General features: G+C 47.3%; 7 protein-coding genes across 7 annotated transcripts; 3 read left to right on the forward strand and 4 right to left on the reverse strand.

Moving 5' to 3' along the window:
* Window positions 1-46: 46 nt before the first annotated feature.
* Window positions 47-2,752, forward strand: LTR84_007136 (uncharacterized protein; the record flags this gene model as incomplete). Its single annotated transcript, XM_064850689.1, has 9 exons — window positions 47-133; window positions 216-683; window positions 737-755; window positions 810-1,007; window positions 1,059-1,357; window positions 1,403-1,609; window positions 1,984-2,180; window positions 2,228-2,543; window positions 2,660-2,752. 9 exons carry the CDS (start codon window positions 47-49, stop codon window positions 2,750-2,752), a joined length of 1,884 nt encoding a protein of 627 aa, XP_064702355.1.
* Window positions 2,753-5,067: 2,315 nt separating this feature from the next.
* Window positions 5,068-6,796, forward strand: LTR84_007137 (uncharacterized protein; the record flags this gene model as incomplete). The annotated part of the gene is made up of 2 exons (XM_064850690.1): window positions 5,068-5,892; window positions 5,945-6,796. The coding sequence occupies 2 exons, from the start codon at window positions 5,068-5,070 to the stop codon at window positions 6,794-6,796; spliced, it is 1,677 nt and encodes a 558-aa protein (XP_064702356.1).
* Window positions 6,797-7,339: 543 nt separating this feature from the next.
* Window positions 7,340-7,939, reverse strand: LTR84_007138 (uncharacterized protein; the record flags this gene model as incomplete). Its single annotated transcript, XM_064850691.1, has 1 exon — window positions 7,340-7,939. The coding sequence occupies one exon, from the start codon at window positions 7,937-7,939 to the stop codon at window positions 7,340-7,342; it is 600 nt and encodes a 199-aa protein (XP_064702357.1).
* Window positions 7,940-8,804: 865 nt separating this feature from the next.
* On the forward strand, window positions 8,805-10,458 carry LTR84_007139 (uncharacterized protein; the record flags this gene model as incomplete). The annotated part of the gene is made up of 3 exons (XM_064850692.1): window positions 8,805-8,935; window positions 8,983-9,107; window positions 9,161-10,458. The coding sequence occupies 3 exons, from the start codon at window positions 8,805-8,807 to the stop codon at window positions 10,456-10,458; spliced, it is 1,554 nt and encodes a 517-aa protein (XP_064702358.1).
* Window positions 10,459-12,722: 2,264 nt separating this feature from the next.
* Window positions 12,723-14,129, reverse strand: LTR84_007140 (uncharacterized protein; the record flags this gene model as incomplete). Its single annotated transcript, XM_064850693.1, has 1 exon — window positions 12,723-14,129. The coding sequence occupies one exon, from the start codon at window positions 14,127-14,129 to the stop codon at window positions 12,723-12,725; it is 1,407 nt and encodes a 468-aa protein (XP_064702359.1).
* Window positions 14,130-15,098: 969 nt separating this feature from the next.
* On the reverse strand, window positions 15,099-17,171 carry LTR84_007141 (uncharacterized protein; the record flags this gene model as incomplete). The annotated part of the gene is made up of 7 exons (XM_064850694.1): window positions 15,099-15,542; window positions 15,594-16,265; window positions 16,324-16,489; window positions 16,543-16,623; window positions 16,692-16,777; window positions 16,863-16,966; window positions 17,042-17,171. The coding sequence occupies 7 exons, from the start codon at window positions 17,169-17,171 to the stop codon at window positions 15,099-15,101; spliced, it is 1,683 nt and encodes a 560-aa protein (XP_064702360.1).
* Window positions 17,172-18,174: 1,003 nt separating this feature from the next.
* Window positions 18,175-20,191, reverse strand: LTR84_007142 (uncharacterized protein; the record flags this gene model as incomplete). The annotated part of the gene is made up of 4 exons (XM_064850695.1): window positions 18,175-19,336; window positions 19,392-19,443; window positions 19,501-19,633; window positions 19,685-20,191. The coding sequence occupies 4 exons, from the start codon at window positions 20,189-20,191 to the stop codon at window positions 18,175-18,177; spliced, it is 1,854 nt and encodes a 617-aa protein (XP_064702361.1).
* Between the last annotated feature and the right edge of the window lie 953 nt (window positions 20,192-21,144).

A 21,144-nucleotide genomic window follows, 5' to 3' on the forward strand; every position in this document is an offset into this window, starting at 1 on the left:
TAATGACCCCTAGTGAGGTGCCCAAACGGACCTTGGCCTGCAATCAATGTCGCGAACGGAAAATCAGATGTATGGCAATCCAGACTTCCAGCGTGCTTGGTATCCGTGGGAAGGGCTCACAGCAGTGCAGGTAGTAAGACAATCCCGTGTTCAGGATGTGCTGTAAGCAATGCAAAGTCCCCGCGGCCTTGCAACGGACTAATGTTCTCTCCTAGCCACGGGGAGAAGAATGCATCTATGCCATTTCCAAAAGAGGTCAGCGATTGAACAGAAAGGCAAATGTGCAAGCGACCACCGGTCGCTTGCCTGGTTTCCGACCCACAACAGTGTTGATCAGCAGTGACCGCGACCAGCAGAAGGAATCAGTTTTCGTTGGCCGAAAACTACCTCCAGTAAGCGGCAATGCTAACAGAGCAACAACACAAGAATGCTTAGAAATCGATGGTTGGTCTATGGTGGCCGGTGAATGCGCAGGCGCTCCTACTGCCACCGACACAATCTCGAACTTTCGTGCGGAGGGGCCGATATTACCTCAAAATAGCAACGCCTATGCGAAGCAAACACCGCAAGTAAACACGAGATCCATGTCCGACATTGGTGGGTTGGTAGAAATTGAGAGTGGAGTTGAGCATGAAGAAACCGTGCCATTTGGAAAAGAAGATCTGACCCCCCCGGCACACATTGTAAGATTTATCTTTGCCAATCGATATCCATCAAAGACGCTGACAAGATAAAGTTTCAATGGGAGCATCAAGGTAGCATAAAGACCTTGGTCCTCGTGTACTCGTTGCTGATCTGAACTACGGTAGGCCCTGCGTCATGCTTGTCGATTTGCTCGGCACCAGCTGCATCCTGGGTGCGTAAAGTGACAGGTAGCTTGGACTTCCATCTTGTGGCTCGCAATTTGGTCGTGGGCTGGACTCGACGATGCAAGATACCAAGCCGGACTATGCTTTTCGGGGAGAACAAAGAACCTGAAGCAGATATAGCATGGGAATATTGTACAGGTATTATATTCACTCTGTTTCCCGGTGAAGCGAAACTAAGACTGTTTCCAGCTTATTTTGAAGAATCGTTCGAAGCTACTTACGGCTTTGTAGACCGATCGGAATTCTTTACGTGCCTCAGTGCGCACTTCCGCAATGATGAGCATCTAAGAAATGATCCTGCTTGGCATGCACTCCGGAACACAGTTTACGCTTCGGGATGCCGCATTGTTCTCTCCAAGAACGATGCATCTCACTATTCAGAAATTCAAAAAGAGGCCTGGAGCTATTTCCAGAACGCGATGTCCGCCCATACTGAGCTGTTGTTCACCTTCACTAGCATCATGGCGGTCAGAGCGTTAATTGCTATGGTAAATTCTACGAACTCCCTACTGATAGGCTTACTAAATGCATAGACATTCTTCACAGAAGGATTGGGAAGCCCGGCACTCCAGTATATGCTCTGTTCGAGCGCAGCTCGCCTAGCCCAGTCCAAAGGATTTCATCGCCAGCCAGCACCTTCATGGAAGCTTGATTCAGATCAGATCGACAATCAAAATTGGCTGTTTTGGGCCATTTACCACTGTGATAAGAGTATCGCACTTCGATCATCGCGGCCTTCGGTAAGAGACGGATTTGCTCGATTATTACTCGTGATGCTACTTGATTCATGAACTAATAAAAATATTAGGCTATATGCGATGAGGAAGTGACCTGTCGCGTCCCGAACCGAGGGGTAAACGGGGGCACTATTAATGTACCATTATTCACATACGTTATCAAGCATGCACAGATAGCCTCAAGGATATCTCGACATCTAGCGTCATTCAGCTCTCCAAAAAAATCAAATTGTGCTGCTTGGACAGCCACGAGAGAGCTTGAAGAGCAGCTTAACTCATGGAAAGATAAATTGCCCGTCGAGCTGCAACCAAAGGCTTCCCTCCATCTGTCAAAACGTTTTTCCAACCCCACCCCATTGGCCACACTATCACTCCAGCTTGGATACTATGCTAGCATATTAGCTCTCTACACACCCTTTATGAACCCTTGGATCTCAAATACGATTGTGGGTGATAGTGCCGCGAGCGATGAACACTATCAAACCGCCACAAATACTGTCGCGGATGCTGCACGAAATCTTATTGTGATCACCACCCAGATTGAGATCAATGCAGCTTCACCTCAATGGCAAGTGTCATGTATCTTCTAATTACAATGATTATGCTAAACTAAGATTTTAGGTCGGCGTTCACATATCCGCTCATCGGAGTTACAAATCTCTTTATCCATATCCTCAAAGCACCCAAACTACCATCAGTGGCTGCGGATTTGGCGCTATTGGATGTCGCGGCTGGCCATTATGGTCGAGTTGAGTTAATCACCGAATCAGACATGAGTTTTCCATTCGCTCGTAAGCTCGCAGAAATCGCGCGTAAGGCTGTCGACAAAGCATGGTCCGCCTGCGAAGAGCAGACCTCGACTGCCAATTCTGGTACTATGGATGTAATGGATCAAGCAGTCTCGGATAACGTTGATGCCCTGCTAGATTGGGGATTTGTGAGTCCCCCATCGCCCCGCCGAGTTTCTAGCACACCTGTTCTCCATTGTTGATCACAGATACATTCCTTGTCTTAGCTAATACCCCATGGATTATGGCTGATGACTTTCTTCAGAACAAGTCTTGGGACAACGAAGACTGGATGCTCGAAGACTGGTCAATGTTACAACCAGATTCATTGGGAGATTTCGCTAGTTTGCAGGATTAATGGGCTGCTCTGACTATCTGAGTTGTCTATCATTTTCAACATTGCCACAAGAAGCGTATCATCCAAAAAATCCAGGCGCTCCCGAGGTAATGACGTTTTTTTACTCTCAATCCCTCTTAAGCAGCGCATCGTAGTTCACTCTCTTCAATGTAGCCAGGGAAGAGAATAAAGTTGCTAGGCCCCGAGATAGAAAAGTTTCCGCACTCCCTTCGTCCTTCGCGGAACAGTCTATAAGTCACTCGAGTTGAGAGTGAAGACTCTTTCCTGACTGAGACCCTTACCTGAAGCATTTTCAGTAGCTAAAATTGGTAATCAATATTGGTCTCAGCGGAACAGCACTGTATGAGCCATTGTGCAGTCATGCATCTAGTCGTTGAGCCAATTGAAATTCCTGTTGACCATTTCCTCGACCTTTTCTGGCATATCGGATCCCGGCAAGTCCTGGTTAATAGTAAGACCCAGTTGCTCAAGGACCCAGGTAGTGGTACGGTAGCTCTTTCTTGAGGTGGGTGAAGGCTCCGTGGAGGGACGCTTCTGAGTCGCAAAATCCGGTGTCAGGTAATCAGATTCATAGATGGCTTCGAAGCTAAGCAAATGCCATCGATCATCGTGCTTCCTGAGTCTTGAGATGAAACGCACGTGAGCTGTCAAATGGTACGCCATTTGATCAATACTGACAGGTACACGCAGGCAACCTGGTGATTCCGATATAGCCTTATCACGAGAACCATTGAATTTTATCTCAGCCGGACTTATTTCGTGGTTGCTCCGAAGGCCACCGGCTTCCATTTCTTTGGATTTGGAGACGAAGCCGTCGATATCTCCAGAGTACCTGGATGCACAGTCTTATCAGCTGAATTTACTCATCGACAGCTCATCGAGATTGCAACTTGCCATGAGATATCGATAGTCGTTTTTGTGGTATCTGGATCGTAGCATCCTCTAAGATCTGTCCATCTTGCATTGTCACGGTAGAATCTTTCCCGGACCAGTAGATCTTTAATCTCAACGAGATTGAGAAAATGATCCTGTCGATCGCTCCTATTTGCCATCTCAATGAAGGGTTAAGTTTTACTTCCAACCACTCTTAACTAATGTAGAGAAAGCGACTTTAACATGACTTCCAAGAGTGAAGCATTTGTGGATGAACCGTTGGCTAGTTACGGTGTCGACTAGTTCTCGGACTTCGGGCATTTACCAACTCTCTGGAGCTAGTGTATCCAACCTCTCTTGCCTGCGTGGCGACGTGTAAACCCCCTGGCAGTTCTAGGCCCGACCGAAGTTTTGATTTACCTCTCATTTAGGGATCGAGAGACCCTGTCGAACACGACAAAATGTCACTTTATTTTACGACAATAGACGTGTCGCGTTTTCTTGAGGTTCGACATTTTGTCGGTATATTTCAAGTTGACCCACTTTTAATAGAATATTTAGTCGCCGAAGGCGACCTAAATTTTTTAGAGAACTCTACTAGACTTGTAAAGACGAGATTTATCGATACTTAGAGAGTCTTGGCACGCGCTAAACCGAAAGTGTAAAAAGACAAAAAACCGTCGGGTTTTCTTAAAGACATGTCACATACCTCTAAATGTCTGTCTTTTTAGGGAAAAAACAGACATCCTCGATCCCTACTCTCATTCGCAAAAGAGACCGAGAGAGATTGTGTCCCGGCGTATTTGTCCGAGAGCAATATCGTTTAACCTCAGAGCGTGAAGCCACTTGAAGGCACTAGCCGGATACAGCGCAAAAGCCTCGTGCAAACTCTCTGCCGTCGAAAAGGTGCTCTAGTCTGAGGACGAACATACTATATCCGCGATTCGACTGGTGGTTTTACACAGATTTATTGATTAACTTCCAGATTTACTACTGCATATGACTTTACGTATGACTGTTGTCTTGAAGGGTATAGTACAGTTCATCCTCGAGTAATAAGTTTAATAAGGATTTACTTGGTTTAGTGATGGACTTATCTTTAAAAATCTTGCGACCTCCGCGGTTGGATTTAGGCCTTTCATGAAGAGGCGGCCACCATTCATATTTTGCAATATTTGTCCTTCGACGCTAACAGAGACACTATCTAGATCCTTTCGTAACAAAAGTCCGATTGGTCCTTCGGGCTGCATAATGACCGCAGACTTCTACAAACACCGATCTCAACTGGTGTGATCTCAAAGATATGAGTGTTTGGTGGTGCCAACTAAACCTACTGACATACTTCCTCCTGACCTTCCGTTGAACCGTTGCTTTCTTGAAACTAAATATTTGAAATATCTTGAACAGGACTCCAGCTGCCACACTGGCTGCGAAGAATCAGGATGTCCAGGAACCAAGAAAATGCCAGCTGCGATCACATTGACATATTTGCTATGATAATCGGCGGAGGGCCAGTGGGAATCACCACAGCATTGGCATTGGCTCGTTATGGATATAGCAGTATCATCTTGGAACAACACTCGGAAAGATTAGACCAGCCAAAAGCGCATTATCTCAATTCTCGAACACTAGAAATCCTTCATCAGCTCAAAGTTGATACGTTGCCACTCAGAAAGCACGGGCTTCAGGCCGAAGAAGCTGATTCTGTGAGGTTTTCGTCTTCTATGCGCGGCGTCCAATTTGGCACGATAGATGTCAAACAGGATGAGGCTCAAATTATGTCTCCTGAAGTGGCATTTCACGTTGCGCAGCCTTATCTGGAGGACCTTTTGCTGCATGAAGCGCTAGCCACTGGAAGAGTTGAAATCAGACGCCAACATCAATGGATGGACTGCACCAAGGCGTCAGATGGTTTAATCATCTCACAGGTTTTGTCTCGGATCACAAACACTACAACTACACTGAGGAGTAAATACTTGTTAGGGTGCGATGGAGCTAATGGCAAATCCCGAGAGCAGCTCGGAATCAGCTTTCGACCTGCAATGGCGGACAAGGAGCAAGTTTTGCATTATGCCTCAGTTCATTTCAGCGCCGACTTGTCACATCTGAGCACAGGGGTTCTGTGGTTCATTCTCAGCCATGATAGGATGGGAGTATTAATCGCGTACAACCGGAAGACTAGTTGGGTTTACTTTACATCTTTTGATCCAGAGAAAACATCGAAAGACAGCTTGACCTCAAGTTACTTCAGGGCTCTGGTTGGTGAGGTGAGTGAACTCGATAACTACGATTGATTGATGTCGCTTAAGCTGTCTATAGGCTATTGGAGAAGTGCCATTAGACTACAAGGAAATTGGAATCACAGTTTGGTCGACATCCCCAAGAATTGCTGACACATATCATTCAACCAAGGTACCAAATGGAATTCTAGCTGGAGACGCTGCTCATAGCTTTCCGCCCACAGGAGGCCTTGGCGTCAATACTGGCATTGCAGATGTCCAGAATATTGCCTGGAAAATCTTTGCAATCGAACACGGTTGGACTGAGCAGTCTTTCCTAGCGACAATCTCGGGTGAGAGACGTCCAGTAGCCTTAGAAAACGCCACACAAAGCAAGATCAATGAGGGAAAGATCTTTCGCCTCGCTGCGGCAATCCTGAAGCCTGGAATCTTGGCAGAGGAGCTCATGGCGGACCCCAACTGTCGCCAACAGATTAAAGACGCCATTGATGATAATTGGGAGCACTTTCACTCACCTGATCTTGAACTGGGCTACGTGTACGGTGGAAGTCGGACGCGTGGTCCAGCGGATTACAAGAAGGAGTTCATCCCTGGGGTACGGCTCCCTCACATTTGGGTCTGTTGCCGAGGACAAAAAGTGTCAACTTTAGACCTGATTAGTGGGAGGGAGTTCGTTCTTCTCACTCCTGAGGACTTTACAGAAAGGACGACCATTGAAGTACGAGGTGTTCCCGTGATAGTCCAGCAACTCAATCGTGATTTTGAGGACGCCGATGCATGCTGGGCAGCAATTTCAGCACAAATTAGTAGCGCAGCAATTCTTGTCAGACCGGATCATCATATCATTGGCATTGTAGCGACAGTGGAAGAAGCCAAATCGGCCTTAGGGGAGTACTTGCAAGCTAATGGTGACAAAAAACGGGCGACATGAACAGATTGTTCGGTATTTGTTCCTAAAGACCTTCAGAACAGGGGGGTGCAATGAGCGAACGGTAACGTGAATTTGTTTCGGTCCGAGCACGAACACATGGTATTCGCGAATCCAGTGTCGAGGAGCATCCACAGTCACTACAACCAGTGGTTGGATAAGAAAACACATTGACTATAGAAAAGAAGTATGAATTCGAGTGGTAAAGTCTCGCCATTCGATTGACCAACTTGTGTTGCCCAGATTTTCGTACCTCGACTTGATGACCTGCGAATGAGCAGCTGCCGATGAGATTTTGCACTGTTCGTACTTGCGCGTGGACAAATTCACTATGAATCGACTTGAATACACAGGAATTCTATGATTCCGACGCGTCTAGGACGTTATCGTGTGCAGAACAACAGCATTATCTTATTATGTAGAAGTCCCTGCTATTGGCGCATTAGACAGTCTCCACAATTTACCGTTGCAACCGTCGACCATGGTAAAATACATTGCAACGTAGAACTCAATCTTTCTTGAGCAGAGGTTACGCTAACCTCTCCCCTATGACAAAATAGTAGCATCCGGCTGGCGCGGCCCAATCTCAATGCGTCTCTTCAGCGAGGAATCCGCCTCCCCAGCGAAAAATCTGCGGATGAGGTCCTCCGGGTCGAAGTCTGCACCGATGGGATTCTCAGAAAAACTTCGGGTCTTCATAAATTCATCGGCTTCCTGGATCGTATCGAAATTATCGACCTGAGTCTCTAGCATATTGCCGTCGGGATCTTTATAGTAGATGCTTGTTGTTGGACCGTGGTTGACACACCAATGAGGCTTTATTCCAGCCTTGAGCCGTTGGCGATATGATAGGAAGAGCTCGTACAGTGTGGAAAACCCGAATGCAATATGTTCAAGGCCACAACTAGTTGATATTTTGTCCTCTGTACCAGGTATTTCCAACAAAGCAATGCGATGATGCTCTTCGTCGTACGTAATGAATGCGAGCATTTCATTTGCATATGCGATGCGGCCGCCTAGAAATTCCAGATAAAATGCCAGCATTGGTTTGAGATTTGAAGTGCGTAACACAACATGGCAAAGAGCCTTTGGACTTATGACCTTCCCACTATTCACTGCGTTGTCGAACTCTTCAGTCGGGGCCATCTTCTCCCTTCTCAACCTGCCTGCCAACTATGTTTTATGTCTGATATCTAGTAGTCGCGAGTTGAATGGCGTGGGTATTGGCAATAGAGCTGACAGACCCTACCTGTTCCTTCCTTCCCAGCTACTGAAAGTGATTGTATTTTACCTGTTTAGCTATAGATATTTACCTATGTTAATCGGCCGGTCACATTGAGGCATAGGTCGAGTCTCGGTGCCGATGGTTTCAGATGGTAGCCAGAAGATTACTTGCACATCACCCGATTGGTCTTTCTCAAGTTCGGCATAGCCGCATTATGGGCGACCTGAATTTCCCCACCGCCTGATATGTGGACCTCGGTTGTTTCGATCACATCGGTGCAAGCTGCCAGAGACATTCTGTTGCATCCGGAGGCCTTGACGAGTCGGGGAGCTGTTTCGGGGTCTTGGCATATTTAACCATAATCATTTCGGAGTTCAATTGCACACGTAGGTCATGGGACACTGTGCCTTGTCCGTTGTAATCGAAAGCCGGACCAAGAGATCGGTGACCTTCTCCACAATAAAGGATATCTGAGATGTATCCGATCGAATGCCTGTACCGGAGGTTGTAAGCCACAACTTACTCCGACCTTATCAATCAGAATGGATATGAATTTGACCTCGGACCGTCCCAAACGGTTGAATCCAAAGGGAGTACAGTACAGCGGGAAGCCAGACCTGGGTCTAAAATGGTGTTGGGTGTCGGAACAGGGGCCTTTGAACTATCATATAAAACCACCTGGCGTAAAGAGAGCAACATTTAGTGAGCATACTAAAAGCCTTCTGATACAGAAAAGCTTTTTGACCAACAAATGCCACAGATCGATCACTTTTAGGAACCCTCGCTATGGCTAAGAGCGATCTGGCCCCCCAGCACGTCGAAGATTTTGAGAAGAGAGAGCATTTGTCAGCAGAAGGTGACTTGCACCTGGATATCAAGAATACGGCGGTTGTAGCAGCGCGCGATGATACCCATCAGTAAGTGATTTCATCTAGAAGCCATTAGAAGACTAATCACTCAAAAGATTTGAACAATCAACGCTTGTTGACACCTCTGCGGAGAAGCACTTGCGCCGCAAAATCGATCGCTATGTTGGAATCAACGTCTTCCTCATATATCTCTGCTGTTTCCTTGATCGTGTCAATATTGGTAAGTTTACATTCGTTAATATGACCGTGAGAGCGTGGTAGCTGATCTCGCAGGCAATGCGAGACTTGCCGGACTGGAATCTGACCTACATATGAAGCGATGGGATTTCAACACGGCGCTATGCATGTTCTTCGTGGCTTATATCCTCTTTGAGTTCCCTTGCACCTTCATTTGCAAGATAATCGGCCCCGGATGGTTCCTTCCAGGTGCAACATTTCTATTTGGTCTCTTCACCCTCGCAATGGCCTTTGTCGAAAACAAAGGCGCTGCGTATGCTGTCAGATTCTTGCTTGGAATGGCAGAGTCTGGAATGGTTCCTAGTATTGCATACTACCTCTCACGGTGGTATCGAAAGAATGAGCTTGTAGTTCGTATTTCTTTTTACATGGTTGCGGGCCCACTCTCAGGAGCTTTTGGCGGCTTACTAGCATCGGGAATTCTATCCCTTGATCATTTCGGCAGCCTCAAGCGGTGGCGCATGATATTTGCCATCGAGGGTATCATCACCATGGCTATTGGTTTTATCGCCTTCTTCACAATCACCAATGAGCCTCACACAGCTCGGTGGCTGAACCAGGATGAAAGAGCTCTGGCTATCAGCCGGCTCCAGAATGAAAGGCTGGCGGCCACCGAACTCATCGATAAATGGAATCGTACGAAGATTCTTCGTGGAATCACTTCTCCAGTACAGATTTCGAACATGTTCATTTTCCTGTTCGTGGGCATATCCGTGCAGGGAATTGCTGTTTTCCTTCCCACTGTCGTTGCGACCATCTACCCACATACCTCGATTGTTCATCAGCAGCTTTATACAGTCCCACCGTATATAGTCGGAGTCGCAACCGTTCTAATATTGCCTGCCATCAGCACCAGAGTGCATCAAAGGCAGATTTTCCTGTGTTTGACTGCTCCTGTGTGTGTAGCAGGGTATGCCATTTTTCTTGGTACATCCGTTGAGCAAGCATCAGCACGCTATGGAGCGATATTTCTCCTCACTGCCGCCGCCATGCCATTTGGTATCTTCTGCAATGCCCAAGCCGCTGCGAATGCCATGTCCGACTCCTCACGTAACTCAGCAATAGCCCTCGCCAATTTGGGCGGGAATATTGGCGGTCTCATTGCGACCTGGACATATCTTCCAGCCGACGCCCCAGCCTACCGAATCGGTGCTGGCATCAATCTGACTACTTCGGCGTTGATCTTTTTGATTGCTACTGCTACACTATTATACATGAAGTGGGATAACCGACGCAGAGAACAACGAGATAGCGCTGCCGAATTGACTGGCTTGTCTCAGGAAACGATCCAGAATCTTGAATGGAAACACCCAGAATTTAGGTGGAGTGTTTGAACTTTGAAGAGCCTCCTCTCAACTTGAGTGGACTGAACTTTACCCAAAACCACAACTGCACCGGGCCTTGTAAAAAGAGAAAGGTTTTCCTGATAAGAAATAGCAAATCAAGATTGATCTCAATGTCAATAGGAGAGAAGCCTTAGTGCTGATCTCATGAGGCTTTTAATGTATATTCTCATATTTTTCGACCAGTAGTTGAGGACTCGAGCAAAACCTATCTTCACAATAATCATGATCTAGTCATGGAAGTATACTCAATCCCTCCGTTCCACACTCTTGCAATTTCCCTTGTAGCCGAAATATTCAACAAAGGATTCGATCTCAATAACAGGAGGTCGGCTCTTTTCCCTTCCAGGATCGCTCCTCGGTCTAGTAATTGATGTAGCTTGGCAGGTAATGAGGTAGCCGCCCGTATAGCCTGAGCCGGAGGAAGTCCAATTTCCTTCACCCAAATTTCCAATTCGTCGTGGAGAGTGCTACCCAAGGGGTTGTTTACTATGGCAGCAGCAGGGCCGGTACTGGGAATAGAGTCAGTACCAATTATGATTGGCACGCCCGCATCATGCAACCTACGCACATTCTCGATGACGATAGCCCAAGAATCGTTGTTATAATCTGAAACAGCCAGAGATCGAGAGTCTGATAAGAATGCTTTCACAATGACAGTGGTTGGGGTGACAAACTGTTCGAAAGTTTTTATGCTGTCAAGCATTGCCTGAGTCAGATACCCATCTCCTGCCGTATGCTGAATTCCGTCAGTCTTTGACTCGATTGCCTGTAGGTAAGATGCTATGGTGACTGCATGCGTCATGACTTTCTTCCCTTTCTGGTGTGTAAGTTCCACTAAGGTGTTTTGCGCATCTTGTGGCACCCCATTCGGCTCGGCAATAATTTTAATATAGTCTGACCTGTTCCCAAAAGCATCCACCAAGTACTGCGTAGCTTGAGATGGCGATGAAACCCACGCACTGGGGGGTACTCGGAGATTGATCGCGTGGGAGGAGTTCGGACCAACTGCTGAACGACTGGCTGTGAAAAATGAGGTCAGGCCAGGTTGGTCTCTCAATGCTGCACAAAGTGGATAAGAGGGACATGACATTGATAGAGCGGTAGTGACGCCATAGCTGCTGAGTTGTTCTAGGTCCTCGATAGCCTGAGGATGACAGTGGCTGTCGATGAGCCCCGGGAGAAGGAATCCATGCTGCCCATCAATCCAACTCGTGACATCATGTACGTCGAAGGTTATTCGACCATCTTTCATTGCCACTGCTCCAGGGACGAATTTCATCCCGTTGAAGTAGTGTACATTATGAATCCCACGCTTTGGCCTTCGCCCAACATGTCCTAACGAGGAGCGACGTTGCAGGCCGGTCTCAATTTGGAGCTCAAAGTCTGTTTCTTGAGGAATGCATCCATGGCCCGAACGGAACGTAAGAGACAATATCAGGGCTAAAGGAATGAGGGTTTTCATTTCGAGATAGAAGAGTTCAATCTCGTCTCTTCGCTTGACAGGGTTGTGTTGGTTCGAAAAAATGATAGAGTCTTAGATACAAGAACCACATTTGAGAACTCTTGACGCTCAATGCATTGGGGGAAGTAAGTAGTACTGTAAGCTTTTCGGAGCCGGTTGCGGACTATAGTCGGTTCTCCGAGTCACCGAACTCCAGATTAGCGAGTACTGAGGCCGTCAACTTCCCCATCCAGCTGTACGGAAGAAGTGTAGTTACTGTCACAGAAAAATCCCGAGAAACTTGGTGAACTACATGCCATGGAATCGATATTGTAGACAACGGAAGCAATCTCTACTATTACCTCCATCCATTCGAAGGATAACTAGCTTTTGAGGGTGGAGGCCATCTAAAAATCGAATCACAAGGCCAAGAGTCACTGCTGCGGCGATCACATGCAGGCTGCAGTACTATGAGCAAGGTATGAAGTGAATGGAATGCTTGAGGGCTCCCACTAACCTTAGGGGCAGGCAGCCCGCTGTATACACCTAACTATAGGTGGCAGGGTGCCCTATAAAAGAAATTGCTGGACACTCTGGAGTACGCCGTGTGGCGTACTAGGTGGCGGTGGCACCTAAAACTCTAACAAGTACGGGGTGCATATGCTTTTCTTCCTTGGGAGCTAAGCATCATGTTAAAGGACGAATACTGGCTCAGAATCTCTCGATAAACCACTGCAGCGCCGAAATTCAGGTAGCTACGAGCTGCCTTTATGCCTCTATCTTTTGGAGTCGCAATGGGATGTCAAATTTCTCACTTGATCGAGCGTCCCTTTACGAAAACTCGAGCAATGTTTCTGTCGTCTCCACTCATGATAAACTTCTCCAACATGTCGGCGGTTGTGTCGATATCCTCGACCAAGGTGATGATCCCAGCATCATCCCCAATAGTATGTATCTCTAAGGCATCAAAGTCCTTTCCCACAATGAAATTTCCAATCTTGTCCTCAAGATTGCAGACACGCGCACCTCCCAAGGTGGCAAGATAGAATGTCTCGAAATATGATAGTGGTTTATCCTTGGCCGCGTCGTAGTCTGGCATTAATTTTCGCGCGTTCGAGACAACAAAGGCCTGCCTCATAGCATCGATGATGGACGAGGAGTATCCGCCACCACTATCTGTTCCTAGCCCAACTTTCATGTCTCTTCTTAGATATTCTCGAATGGGCGCAACGCCGAAGCTACCGCTGGTGATATTGGACACAGGACAGTGAGAGATGCCACATTGCAAATGCTCGAGGCGTGACATGTCGTACTCATCCATGTAGATGCAATGGGCAAGAACAGACCGACTGTTAAGCAGACCAAAGTGCTCATAGAGGTCTGACTCGTTGCCAAACTCCGGAAACAGCAATTTTGTGATCTCCATTTCCTGCGGTGTCTCGTTGAAATGTGTTTGGATTGGCAGGGTCGGATCTTTGGCTGCAATCTTCCCCAGCCCAGAGAGCACATCGGCATCACATGCCACGGCGAATCTGGGCGTGAGAATTGGTGTGATGAGCTCCCTGTGAGGATCGAGCTTTGCGGCGAAAGCAATAAAGTCCTCTGTCACGGCCAGAGATTCCTCAGCGCTGGCATCTCTGTAATAATCCGGAGCGTTCCGGTTCATGTTACATTTTCCCACGTATGCTCTTTGGCCCTTCTGCAAACACTTTTGCGCGAGAATTTTGGTCGCCTCGCCATGCAAGGACCCGTAGTAGCATGCCGTAGTGACTCCTTGCTTAATGAAGCCGTCAACACAAGCGGCATAAGTCTTCTCTGCATAGATTGTATCCGAGAATCTGGCTTCATGCGGAAACGTCGTCTTATTCAGCCAATCCATGATGATGTGGCCTCGTCCTGTTCCTCGTTGAGTCCATTGAGGAGCATGATTGTGGGTGTCGATGAATCCTGGGACGATGAATGAACCCCTTTTGAGGATAGTGACGGCCACGAAGTTGAGTTCCCATCCTTCTGCAGAGATAAGGGCATCGATCCGATCCTTTGAGACGTCTTTGTGCAAATTGGCGATTTTTCCGTGGGTGTCTACCAGTAGTAGCCCGCGATCGATGATCTCGACTTTCGCTGAAGAAAGGCAATGAATTAGGGTTCCGTAAAATGCTAGCTGTCGCTTAAGTTCAGGTACTGGCGAACCGTTGACCTCAATTGCTGCTGGCGACATGTTTGTTGGTGACACTTTGGAGCTCAGATTTTATGGTGACTATGTCATAATCGGAGCAGTCGAATGTTTATTCTTTCGCCTGGGCCAGAAATTAACTCCCTGATATGTGTAAGCGTCGATGCTCGAACTACAGCGACAGATTTATATTTCTGTCACAACACCCAACGCACAATGCTTAGCTGAAATAATGGTTCAGGACTGTGCACACTAGATTTTAAGATAGCCAATTAAAGTCCACAATCTCATAGATGTCGTTGATAACGACGAGTAGAATCTTGTGAAGCTCACAACTTGTGGGGTCACCCGGCCGAGTTTTCATTTACAATTCACAATCTCACCCGGTATCTGTCGCAACAATTCAGTTCCATGTCGAAGGTTGCCTTTTCGGTGATAAGAATGAGAGATACTAGAGCCTTCGCCACTCTCCGACCTCTTCAGTGTGGAGTGATATGTATCCATCTGGTCCGGCGTTGGCCCTAATTTTCCAAATGACAGGCTTAATCAAACGTGTACTGATCATCACAGACTACGATAACCTTGTCCTAGGCATACTACTCCGGTTACTGCAATTCAGTAACTTGGCATTGATACTCAATGAATCTTTTCTAACATAATTATTAACTCGCTATTTTATACGCCTATATCAAACCCCGTTTATTTGAATACTATCACTCGGGCTTATTTTGCTCACGATGGATGGGGATTCAGTGCATCAAGTACCTCACGTGAAAGCTTAGCTTTGTACGACAGGTGCTCTGTTCCAGCTAGGTTTCTCGTTATCTAAGTATCGCGACACACAGGTATGCTGTTCCGGCACCTTGCTGCCTATAAATTGAATATAGATGGCGGGCCCCAGCCGCCAAGCAGCCAAATTGTCCTAATTCAGTCTACTTAATTCTCTCCTTGTCCGAGTTCAACAACACTGTTTATCCTCTGCCCAGCACTACCTTTGAAGCACAATGTATGAGTCTAAACTGCTTTCTCGGAGACCATAGTATGTTTGTCGACCGTAGCATCTAATCCCTCGATGCCAACAAGAGCTTCAGGTGTGTCATCCTCGAAGAATCCATCCCTCTTTCCCAGGTATTCGAAAGTGGTTGGCACAGTGTGGTGAGTTTCGGGATAGACTCGCACGGGGAAAAGGTAGATGAGTGTTGCGTAGACCACACCTGTCACAGTGAAAGTCAGAAGCCAACCCATTCGGTACATATTCTTCGCGGCATCATTGACTGCTGTCGGATGGAAGCGGCCGATCATCCCTGGTAGACCGAACAAGAAGCCAACAAGCCATGCTCCATATGCGCGCAAGTTAAAACCTTGTGTAAAGAAATAAAGGTCGCCTCTCTCTCCACGATAGAGGGAAGGAACATGCAGGTTGCCCTTTCGTACCCAGTAGTAGTCGACGATCATGAGCTATTCCGAAAGTCAGTACTATGCTGTGCTATTGGTTGGAATAAAACGTACCGCAGACAATGGGCCGAAGAATATTGGCATAGATCCAAGGAATGTGACAAAAGCTTCAGCAGATGCCAAAATTTTCCATGGGACGAGAGCAACACCGAGAACACAGCAGATAACTTGCCCTCTGACGATGGTCATGTATTTTGGAATGATTCCAGTCAGGTCAGCGCCGAAAGCGATGGTGTTGGTTCCAATGTTTGATCCAATCGCAGACAAGTAAAAGGAGAAGGAGACTAAGAACACCGCGGTTCTGGCTCCAGCGGTCCAGTAATGTTCAAGAATCGCCCCCAGCAAATCCCAGATGTTCCAGTAGGCTTTACCCCAAGCACCTTGTATGGAAGCCGTGGCAGCAAGTCCGAGGAAGAACACTAGGCACTTTGAGACGAAGACGGCCAAACCTTGGAGCCAACCAGCATCTGAAACCTTTCGACAATATCGAGACAGATCAGGCTGTGTAACCATGAGGGAAGCGAGGGATCCCATTACGGCATTAATACCTGCCACGACAGCCCATCCAAGCGGAACTCCGTTAGCAGATTTTGTGAGCGGGTTACCGATCGTCGAGATTCCTCGCCCTTCCGCCATGCACCATCCGAAAAGTCCAAAGGTGGCGATTGGCATGACGAGGCCTTTGACAGTGAAGAACCATTGAATCTTGGACGGATGAACAAAGAACTAGGTTGATCTGTCAGTCACGATATTTCTGTGAGGCAGTCTAAGGGCAAGAACATACAAATGGCACTTGAGCGAGCCAAGCAATGAAGAAGCAAATCAGCTGTTTGGTCGTTATATCTGCGGATAATGGTAGCGTATTGCTCAAGTCTCTCCATTTGTGACCGAACATGCACAACAGGCACACAGAAATGAGATTTGCACCAGAATATGTTTGGATACCGAACCTGAAAATTTGTTAGTCATGAGAAGAGGTTAATGGGGGCGACTTTGAGCCTACCAGAAAAGGCCTGTCATCAAACGGAGGAAAACAAAAAGCCACGAGCCATACATGCCCATGACCGAGCGGAGGAACACGGGGCTGCGGATGCTTTAGTGACTGTTATGGGATGGCCGTCTTGGATAAATACTCACTATCCAACATGATACCGAGCACCCATACGGGCTAAAAAGGTAACGACGACACCAGCAATTGCGCTACCTATGAAACACGATGCCAGCGCGTATTGCCATTGCTTTACGCAGTCAACCAAGTCAGCACACTCCCATATCTCCGCGGTAAAGTGAGCAAGTATCAAGGGTCATGAGTAGTGTACATACCAAACCAACTGCAATCAACGAAGAAGCGATGTTCCAGCCCGTGGTTCCGAAAGCTAGACCGGACCAGAAGAGAGGAAGATGGTACCATGTCCAAGTTCTGGATTCTAAGAAAAGCAGGATCAGATCAATATAACTGTACACTGGGTCGTATAATGACACTAATGACACTCAAGACTTACCAGGAGGAGTGGGACGCAAGTCATTGTTGATCCAGCGTGAGGATGACATGTCGCCTTCTGTGGTCGTAATCAGCTCCTTCAGAGACTTGCGAGATCTGAAGGCTGTTGTGAAGTTCTTCTTGCGCTCCATAGTACTCGTGTCGAAAATGATACCTGTGATTGAAGCTCAAATGAATCGAAGTTTGTTTCCAGAATCAGAAGGTTTCAAAGTGCGATAGAGAAGTTGATATAGTGCTTCAAAGCAAAGTTCCTCCGGCGTGCATTGAGATAGATACGCACTACCTTCTGATAAGACTGATCTAGTATCTACATGTAATCGGCGGCCGGCGCGAACCGCAGGACTTGTTCATTCAGCAGTGGACAGACTACACCATCGATGATGTGTAGAAGAAATCCAAATTTCTTGAAATTGATAAAAAGTGATAGAGAATAGATCGGGCTAGATGGGCTCCACGCTTGATGCAGCTTATCGAAACCCGTTATCATCAAAAAAACTCAGCCGTGAGTGTTAGCTCCACAATCATGCGCGCTTCCCATGCCTACTACTTCTTGCCAAGAATACCGAGAAATTAACTTGGACGTCTTGCAACGTCATATGGTCCAAGTGTTGCTTTACTTTCGGATTGGATCTCTGACGGTATCCAGCTTGGCGAGGAGGCCAGAGCGTGGTATAACTTGAGGACGATATTGAATACCGCAAGATGTGAGAGGGATCTATTGACCGGAGGTTGCTGGCCTTAGGGTTCAGGAGCCCGTCTTGTACAGTTGATGGCAGGGTTTACCAAGATACAGTGGCCGTTCCCGACGTGGTTTTCATATCTTAAAAAACTGCCTTAAGAACCTTTTTGATACTGTCGCCTTACCGAAATAGTCTGATAATATTAATCAAGAAGCTTCAGATTCCACTTCCACAGCTCAAATCTCAATACTCTTATTTGATTGTACTAATAATCGCAATGCAGCACCCGCTGCCAGTCTGCTCGCTGAGATTGAAAACTCGAGTAGTACGACACGTTGGAAGTCGGTCTCTCTACTGAAATTGGAATGGAGGTTTGAACATTGTGTATCCATGTCACCGTAAATGCCTTTAAACCCTGGGCATCCAGGACTGGAGGAATATATATAACATTCTCTCAAACTATGCTAAAGTCATCGAGAGAATAACCTTGATTACTCGTGTAAAGCTCGAAACTCCCAACAAATTCGTCCAGTGGATAATGGAAAGGAGATGCCGGTGGAAGTTCATCTTCTTGCTCCTCCTCGGATGGAGATGTTTCGTTATCTTGTAGTACACTCTCAATGCGGGCACGATCTACGATCATGTTGGCAGGAATCTGTTGTCTTTGCTGATTAAAGAGATGGTTGAGCATTCTCAATCCCCTGCTGACAATACGACAAGGGCGTTTGGATAGATTCAAAACATTCATGCAAGAACTCACGAGCGCTTTGTCTGTTGCTCCGCTCATTGTGGTTGTCCAGGATGATTCAGGATTATGGCTACCACGCTGAGGAAACAAAAGGTGTATCCCAATGGTGATACATGCGTAGATAACATGCGATGTCGCCGTCCACATAAGTGGTAGTGTCTGCTCCGTTGGATCGGCAAATATCCTGAGTAAGCTTCGAGCCGTGTCTAGGCATGTTGCCTTAGAGTAGTAGAACTTTTTATCCGTGAATGCTCGACAGTAGAAAGGCTGGTGAATCTTGGATCTCATATTGAGATATGCGATCCGAAACGACCGACGTTGAGAAGCAGTTGTCGACGAAGTGTGAGGGGAAGATTCCCCGTCCTCAAGACCATTCTGTGCATCAAGCTTGAGCCAAGAAGGAGCAAGCTCCATGAACTCAGTCAACTGCTCATCTGCGTCCAGAACCCTTTGGTATAGCCTCTCGAGAGAAGGAGGCTCGGCAGGTGGAGGTCCATTCCGTGAGTGCAGAGTGCGGAATATCTGCGACATATGGTAGTGAAGAAGCATATAGCTATTTTGAGTGACATGTTCCAATGGTACTGCGAGGAGAACATCCCCGCCAGAATTTGTGCACGGTTCTTCAACGTGCAAAGGGCATTTCACTGAGCAGTGTTCCAGGATTATGGTATAAGTCTTCTTGGCGGCTATCAAGTAAGTATCTTGTGTGACCAGGAAGCACCAGATTCGTCTCTTGATCTCTAGCTCAAGGACATCTGTTGTGCCTGTTTCGACCACATTGGCAATTCCCGAGTCCAATCGATGAAGTTGCATACTTTGAGCAATGGTCGTAGCGATTGACAGCAAGACTAGGCCACGCTTGTATTCACTGAGACAACAAGTCAGCCAAAATTGGACAACGAATGATAGCCGTAATTACCTACCCAAAACCATAAACACAGGGGAGAAAGACACAGATGGCCTGGACCGCATGGACTAGCTTTGTCAGGCTATATTCTTTCTCATTTCGTCCAGATCTCATGTATGACTTACTCGATTGATTATACATAAAGTCAATCTTGTCAAGAACCATGACTGTTTTGTGGTAGAGCCTTTCGCTAAGTCTGTAGCCAGCTCGAATGCCAATGTGCTCATGCTGAGCAGGAGACATGTAATATAAGCCGGTCTGAGTTCAGGTCAGGAAGATGATCACCAGGGTTCCTTGAACAAGACCTACCGCCATTAATGCTAGATACAAAGCATCTAGGGCTAACCAACGCTCTCTGGGTTGCTGGCGTCGTTCTGCCCATTCCGCAAGGAAGGTAGGCACATGGAGCACATTGTGCATCCAAGCAATCTCATCCCTGTGGAAAGCAAGAATTGCATCTTCCTGCTGCGGACTCAGAATTCCTGGGTACGCCTCGTCTAATCCATCCTCGCCTAATTCATGTATCATAGAGCGTCCTGGGGTCACAGATTGTGGTGTGTCACTTTGTCTGCCCCAGGCCAAATTTTCCAGGACACCAAAGGTTTCCAAACTTGGGTCTCGCAGATGGTTGTCGTTGATGGTGGTAGCACTGGTATATGCCTCTGCGAGGTCTGAGGAACGTGGGTCGACCGCTGTATCTGGTGACGTAAATGCGATCGGGTGCCGATGAAGCACTTTCCCCGTACTAAGAGCACGTTTGTCCTTAGTCAGGATCACGGACTCCAGGTGGCATTCAGAACTCAGACCCCGTTTCATGCAGTTCGTGCATGGGACTGTTTTCGAACAGCGCATCTTACGCCGCGAACATTGTCTGCAGGATTTCGGAGTTCTTTGCGAGACACGAGTTCGAGGCGGCGATGACATTTCTCACCCTGTACTATTATCGGTCTCGAGATCAATCATTGATTGCTTTCAGTCTTGTGCTATCATGAATCGACGGTGGTCAACTGTCTCGTCCGTGAAGGCAGCGAGGAAGTGCAGATTAGGGCCCCAGTGGTAGTGCTCCCTAAGGATCTAAGATCCTGGGTGCGGATGGTGAAAGAACACGGCCGTGTCAAGGCTTGGCATCCATCATGATTGGGGATGCCGGGCGAGTCTTATCTTCCTGGAACCCGGCCGAGATTACCTGACATCATGACTAAATACCCGAAGTATCCTGGCACTTTACCTGTGAACACCTCTGCACCTTCATGGGGAGTGCTCGTGCAGATCCAAGACTGTGGAAGTGCAAAAGGCTTGTCCAGATCAAAGGTTCGACTCTGATCTTGAACCACACGATTATACCCAACAAAGAACAAAGATATTCTTTCTGTCCCCCTTGAAGCCCTGCCATTGTTGTGAGAACACGAGTTTTGGTCACGACCACAACCAGCGAAAGTCTTACTCGCCCTGAGTGATTGTCAAGGAAACATGCTTTCCGTGTTCGGGCAGCACACAACTTTACTTCCGTGGTTGGCAACTCACAAAAGTGATACCTCTCGCCCAGACTCTAGTCGCGGGCAGCGAGGGCCTAGATCCAACCTTTCCCGAGATGGGGAACAGCAGGAGCAAATTAGCCCAACACTCGTCAACGTAACCACAGAGCCAAGGTGACTGCTGCACGGTTGGTAATCCAAGCCAAGCTGATCTCTGCACCTTTAGTAATCCCGCTCCGAAGATCCCTCATGTTGGTTGTTCCGCACCCATGAGCTTCGCTCCAGGCATACTTG

Source organism: Exophiala bonariae, assembly GCF_035927105.1.
Source record: "Exophiala bonariae strain CCFEE 5792 chromosome Unknown scaffold_28, whole genome shotgun sequence".
Classification (NCBI taxonomy): domain Eukaryota; kingdom Fungi; phylum Ascomycota; class Eurotiomycetes; order Chaetothyriales; family Herpotrichiellaceae; genus Exophiala; species Exophiala bonariae.